The sequence below is a fragment of the Daucus carota genome, chromosome 9 (genome assembly GCF_001625215.2).
Source record: "Daucus carota subsp. sativus chromosome 9, DH1 v3.0, whole genome shotgun sequence".
Lineage (NCBI taxonomy): Eukaryota > Viridiplantae > Streptophyta > Magnoliopsida > Apiales > Apiaceae > Daucus > Daucus carota.
Window position 1 is genome coordinate 43,845,998 of NC_030389.2, and position 6,876 is coordinate 43,852,873.

General features: G+C 36.2%; 1 protein-coding gene across 1 annotated transcript; it reads left to right on the plus strand.

Annotated features, from left to right (window-relative positions):
• The first annotated feature begins 2,182 nt into the window (after positions 1–2,182).
• LOC108201701 (uncharacterized) lies at positions 2,183–5,154 on the plus strand. Its single transcript, XM_017369987.2, has 2 exons — positions 2,183–3,406; positions 3,495–5,154. Exons 1-2 carry the CDS (start codon positions 2,255–2,257, stop codon positions 5,019–5,021), a joined length of 2,679 nt encoding a protein of 892 aa, XP_017225476.2. The 5' UTR covers positions 2,183–2,254; the 3' UTR covers positions 5,022–5,154.
• The last annotated feature ends 1,722 nt before the right edge of the window (positions 5,155–6,876 follow it).

Below are 6,876 nucleotides of genomic sequence, written 5' to 3' on the forward strand. Positions count from 1 at the left end.
TATTTAATAAATTATAACATACATGTAGAACAAAGTTCCATGTAATCCGCATATTTACTGTAGTACCGTAAACCACGCATGTTCTGCAACTATAAAATGGCATAAAAACATTGCAAAATGTGTTATTTTGCAAATCATGTTCCATAAACATCATTATTTTGTTAAAAATTTTGACAATCCTAAACATTATACAAGTTAAATAGTGAAAAACACATTATTCTGCAAAACATGTTAAGTTTGCAGAACATATTTACATATTACAGAATATATGTGTTCCAGTTGTCGAACATAAATGATTTTCAATTTTTTCATGAAATAGTGATATTTATAGAATGTATTTTACAAAATAACAAGTTTCATACATTTTGTAATGTTTTTATAACATTCTATAGTTGCAGAACATACGTGGTCTACGGTACTACAGTAAATATGTGGACTACATGGAACTTAACTCCATACATGTAATATAAATTATATACAAATATTTCGTGTATTTCGTGTATTCAAAATGAAAACCCATATCCGACACGAAATCTATCGTGTAATTTCGTGCTCGTGCACTTTCGTGTTTCGTATATCGAAAATCAAAATTCATATCCATTTTTTTCGTGTCATTTCGTTTCGTGTTAACGTGTTACGAGTCAAATTGTCAGGCCTAATTATATATAAAGATACAGGAGAAGAGTCAATAAAAATTTACGGAGTCAACAAAACCACCGCCGCAGGGGGAAGCGCTGACTCGTAGAACACAGAGATAAGAATAGATGGCTCCCTCTCATTTCTAACCACTTTGTTCGACCACTTTTCAAAACTAACCAGTTTTTTTTCGAGCTTTCAAAACTAACCAGTCTAATTCAACGAGAAAGCGCGACCCCCACCAAAAACCACTCCAGTAAGGGTCGCACTTTGAAAGAGCGACCCATGCTGAAGTTATTGCTATATGGGTCGCCCTTTGAAAGAGCGACCCATATGGGTTATTTTAAAAAAAAAAAATTCAAAAATCGCAAAATATTATTTCAAAGGGCGACCCATATTATTTATATTATAATATTTTATAATATTATTTATATAATGATATAATATAAAAATATTTTATATTATATAGTGATACATTATTTGTGATATTATATTTTATATTATTATTTATATTTTATAATTTTTTTCTAAAGAGTGTGAAAAAAATTTAAAACGTATGGTCAAATCATCTGTTTGCAATTATGATTTTTTGAAAAGTGTGCATCATCTGTTTGCACTTATGAGCTCGTTTAAAGTCCTGCAATTATGAGTTTTAAAACAGTGTGCATCAGCTTTTTTCGTATGGTCACATCCATCACATTTAACACATAGTGCAGCATGCAATAATATCAATGGATTTATGCAGTAGCTTTATTGCTCATTGATTCAGCAGCAGCAAAAAGTCCAGAGAATCATTAATTCAGCAGCAAAAAAATTTACTTTATTGCTCATTGATAGATTGACTGCATACCAATAAGTGGACACAAAAATTGCATGCACTATTGAAGCACAGTGGTTAACTTTGAAATTCGTCCTTAAAAGCTGAAGCATTTGAAATTCGTCCTTAAAAGTCTCAATTTAATTTAACGATTATATAATATAAAATATATAATGTAAATAATATATATATATATAAATTAAAGAATGAAATATATATATATATATATATATATATATATATATTATATGTGTATATATGTATATTATTTAATGTATTTTTCTAAAGAGTGTGAAAAAAATTTAAAACGTATGGTCAAATCATCTGTTTGCAATTATGATTTTTTTGAAAGTGTGCATCATCTGTTTGCAATTATGAGCTCGTTTAAAGTCATGCAATTATGAGTTTTTGAACATTGTGCATCAGCTTTTTTTGTATGGTCACATCTCTCACATTTAACACATAGTGCAGCATGCAATAATATCAATGGATTTATGCAGTAGCTTGTCCAGAGAATCATTCATTCAGCAGCAGATAGATTTACTGCATACCGATAAGTGGACACAAAAATTGCATGCACTATTGAAGCACAGTGGTTAACTTTGAAATTCGTCCTTAAAAGCTGAAGCATTTGTGGTTGCCTATCCACAAAACCATCATCACTTGAAAACACCTCATTAGCAAGCTATCAGAACACCAAAACCACCAAAAATGGACGGATGCGTAAACGTTAATTTCTTCTGGGGAGGTGAAATCATAAAACAAGATAACGATGTTCTCTACACCTTAGATCCGAAAGAAATGATGTATGTGAAATTGAGCAGCTCACTTGAAGAACTACGAGATATGGTGTTCGGGTTGATGCATATAAGTAGGCATCATTGGGATGTCAAGCTTAGTGTGAAATATCCTCGAATCGGGGTTAGTAACCTCGTTTCGGGGTTCTTTGTGAAGTCTGTTAAATCGGACGACGATGTTCGTAGGATGTTAAGTATCCCCGAGAGATTTCATTTGGGTGGAGACGTATCATTGTTTATCGAGGCCGAGAGTATTGCTCAACCCAGCCAACACTATGAAGGCGAGTATGGGGGGAACTATGGACAAACCGGACAAACCGATGCAGGTGGCCAAGTTTCAAATTATGTTGAAAACTACGGTGGGAGTTTTGGAGGCGATTATGGGGGAAACTATGGACAAAGCCAGGGCATGCAAGGGTGGTCTAGCGGCTACAACTACGGGACGATTGGAGAGTATGGTGGTGGCTCGAGTAATACGGGTCGTTTTGTTGTTGAAGAGGTTGTGGACGAGGACGATTTGAGTGGTAGACAGCCATCACCGGCTCGTCAAACCCCGAAAAGAGGTGCAGCTATAGCTCTTGCACTGGAGAACGAGGAGGATGATGAAGAGTATGGCTCGGAAAGAGCCATAAGCAGCAGTGACGATTCGGAGTGGAATCTATCACAGGAGGATGTTCCGGAAAGTGAAGATTTTTCGGAGGTTGATTCCGATGAAGAAAGAGAGGGAAACATGCACTTGCAAACACATGCATTGTCTATTCATGAACCTAGAGCTGCATGGTTTGGATCCCAGGATTACGAGCCTGTGATTGTGTCCAACAAGGACGCAGTTATGTCACTCGGGTTTGATCCCGCCACCGATGAGTTGACCGAAGGAGCTCTATTTGCTACCAAGGAAGTGCTCATAGCTGCTGTGAAACATGCACACATAAGTACAGATCGAAATTTCATCGTGGAGAAAAGCTCCACGCAAGTCTACAAAGTTAAATGTGTGGTTTCAAACTGCAAGTGGAAGCTAAGGGCCGCGAAGAAGAAGTCCCACGGCCTTTTTCAAATAACTAAATATCCAGAGATTCACACATGCCTACTGGATAGACCCACGCAGGACCACCGCAAAATTTCAGCAAAAATGATTGGCTATGTGGTTGCTCCCTACGTAAGTCCTACAACCTTGGATATCATTATATGTCTAAATATTATCGTTTATTATTCATCGTTAATGTTAATATATTTTGTTTCAACAGATCTCCCAGACCCCTCAATTGAAGGTAAGCAACATCATCACAATGGTCAATGATGAGTACCACCATTTGGTTAGTTACTTGAAAGCATGGAGGGGGAAGATGGCCGCCATGGAAAGCGTTTATGGAAGCTGGAAGACAACTTACAACGAGCTCCCTCGGTTCCTTAATGTCATGGCCAGTACAAATGTCGGAAGTATAGTTGTGGTTGAGGTTGTTCCACATCATAAAGAGAGGGGTACATCGACATTTGTTCGTGCATTTTGGTGCCTAAAAGCAATGATTGATGGTTGGCAGTATGCACGGCCAGTTATTTCCATTGATGGTACATTTCTTAAGGGAAAGTATAATGGGAAATTGCTGGTCGCGGTGGGAGTCGACTCTAATAACCACCAATATCCCATATGCTTCGCCCTTGTTGATGATGAAACAACTGAAAATTGGTCTTGGTTTCTACGTCTTTTACGTAGACATGTATGCCGAGATAGATTGGGGGTTTGTATTATATCTGACCGTGCGACGGGGATCCTTGCTGCAATGAATGACGAAGCGAGTGGTTTTACCCCGCCGATGGGCTATCACAGATTCTGCCTCCATCATGTTAGGAGCAACTTCTCCAAGGCATTCCCGGGAAAGGAGCTTAAAATGTACATGTGGCTAGCCGGCAATACGCCACAGATTAGGAAATATGATGCCTACATGAAGAAGATTGGAGAGCTTTCGCCTCAAGGCTTGAGGTGGTTGCTAGGGATAAGTCCAGCCCTCTGGACTATTTGTCATGACACAGGCCACGCTCGTTTCGGCCAAGCTACCACAAACATCACGGAGAGCTTTAATGGTAACGTGCGCGTGGCTCGGCACCTACCTGTGACCGCAATGATTGAATTCATGTTTTATAAAACTGTTAGGACGGTCAATAAGGAGAGGAACGCAGTGCTTGAGGGCATTGGGGAGGGTCATGAACTTTGTCTAAGGACGAGAAATAAGTTGGAGAAGATTGCAGCCAAAGCTAACACACACCGGGTCGAGACATTTAATAGAGGAACCGGTTTGTTCTCCGTAAAGACGCAAAGATACATGGTAAAAGGGTGCAATAAGGGCGGGAACACGCAGGTGGTTGACATAACTCAGCGTACATGCACTTGCGGGAAATGGGCTTGCCACCGCCTACCGTGTTCACATTTGATTGCTGCTTGCAACCACAATCACTTAAACTGGAAACAGTGGATTGGCCCCTTCCACTACAACTCTACTTTGTTGAAATTGTGGGAGCCAATGATATATCCATTACCAGCAACTGGGTATTGGGATATTGATTTGCCAGTGCAATGGAGAATGTTTGGAACTGTGGTACCAAACGAGGCCTTGCGAAAGAGAAGGCGTAAACGAGGAGAAAGGGGTCAATCCGTCAGAATACGCACGGAGATGGACAGTTCCCGTACAAGTCACAAATGTGGCCGCTGCAAGCAAGAAGGACACACTAGACGTAGTAGAAGGTGTCCATTGTACAATGTTGACCCTACTGTGTAATTTAATTGCCATTTTCTTTTTAGTCCTTGTTTTTAATTGTTAATATGTATTTTCCTTTTCAGTCCTTGTTTTTAATTGTTAATCTGTATTTTCCTTTTCAGTCCTTGTTTTTTATTGTTACTCTGTATTTTTCTTTCAAGTCCTCGTTTTTTATTGTTAATCCAATTTTGTTAATTATTTTAATGTAATGGTGTTGAAGCAATAAATAAACTTAAAGGAAACAGAAGCATTCGGGACAAGATATTACACACTGGCAAAAGAAAGGCTGTAAAGAAAAGATTCTGCTCAGTTAAAGGACAATATATAATAAAGTAAAGGTGTTGTGAAAAGAAAGGCTGTATAGATTAGACTACACACTGGCAAACCATAGCAAGCATGTAAAGAAAAGATTCTGCTCAGTTAAAGGACTTGTCAATTCCAAAATTATTATCATATCCGGAAATATATTTACCTGAACAATACTCCATTGGCCTATAAATAGGCCTTCATTTTGTGGTTGATACACATACATTCAACCAAACAAACACATAAAACACATCATTTTGTTACAATTCCGATGATATCATTGTCTTCAAGCTCTCTCGTTGCATCAAGCAACCACTTCTGTAATTGTGGTTTGAGGGCTGAAATACGAACTTCTTGGAATGATGAGATGATGGCTCAGAGATTTTACTGCTGCGGTTCTCCAATTGTAAGTAAAGTTTTGGAATATACAGCATATGTTTACATTCTTTGTGCTTAAAACTGTAAAATATTTCACTGCAGGCAAATAGCTGTTATTATTTCAAATGGATTGATGATGAGCCTTTGGAGGATGATGCTATAATTACTCGATTGAATGATGAGCGTCTACATCTGCAGGACACTCTTCACGCTTGTGAGACAAGGGTGCAAGAACTCGAGAATGCAATTATCCTGGAGAGAAGCAGGAAAATGCATAAGGCATTGACTTCCGTAGTAGGATTACTTTGTTTAATGATCGCATTGTTTGTGACTTTTCTCGTGATTTAAATGTTGTGTTGTTAAATTTGTCGCAATTTGTTTTAAAGCACATGTAATGTCATGTTCTCATTTTAATCATATGTAATTTCCCTTCAGTTTATGTAATGCTTCTGTTTCGTTTAAGTTTATGTAATGCGAATTACCTTTTAAGTACAATCTATATGAGCTTAAATATTTAAATATGACAATCTATAATATTATATTATATCATTACATAATATAATAATATAAAATATAATATCACAAATAATGTATCACTATATAATATAAAATATTTTTATATTATATCATTATATAAATAATATTATAAAATATTATAATATAAATACTTACTAAAACTTGAATTAAATATATAAATATATATATATATATATATAATTACCTTTTAAATTATACTTCAATATGAGCTTAAATATTTAAATATTACAATCTATAATATTATATTATATCATTACATAATATAATAATATAAAATATAATATCACAAATAATGTATAAGAATTATCCGATTAATGATTTTATTTTTAAAAAAAATATATCACAAATAATGTATAAGAATTATATGATTTTTTTATTTTATATCATTATATAATATAATATTATAAAAATATTATATTATTTTAAAGAAAATTATTATATTATAATTAGGGATGCCAAGCACACGAGGGGGACATATGACCCAACTTGGGTCGCTCTTTGAAAACGCGACCCCAACGGGGTTTTTTCAAGCTTGGGTCGCTGTTTCAAAGCGCGACCCGTGCTGTAAAAAAATTTTCGTTCGGGTCGCTCTTTCTCCCCTCATTTAGACTGGTTAGTTTTGAAAGCTCGAAAAAAAACTGGTTAGTTTTGAAAA

What these genes read in the sequence shown, in the direction of transcription:
- LOC108201701 (XM_017369987.2), top strand. Translation starts at nt 2,255, where the DNA reads ATGATGTATGTGAAATTGAGCAGCTCACTTGAAGAACTACGAGATATG. An exon ending in GCTATGTGGTTGCTCCCTAC is followed by an intron (nt 3,407 to 3,494) that starts GTAAGTCCTACA and finishes TTGTTTCAACAG; the next exon opens with ATCTCCCAGACCCCTCAATT.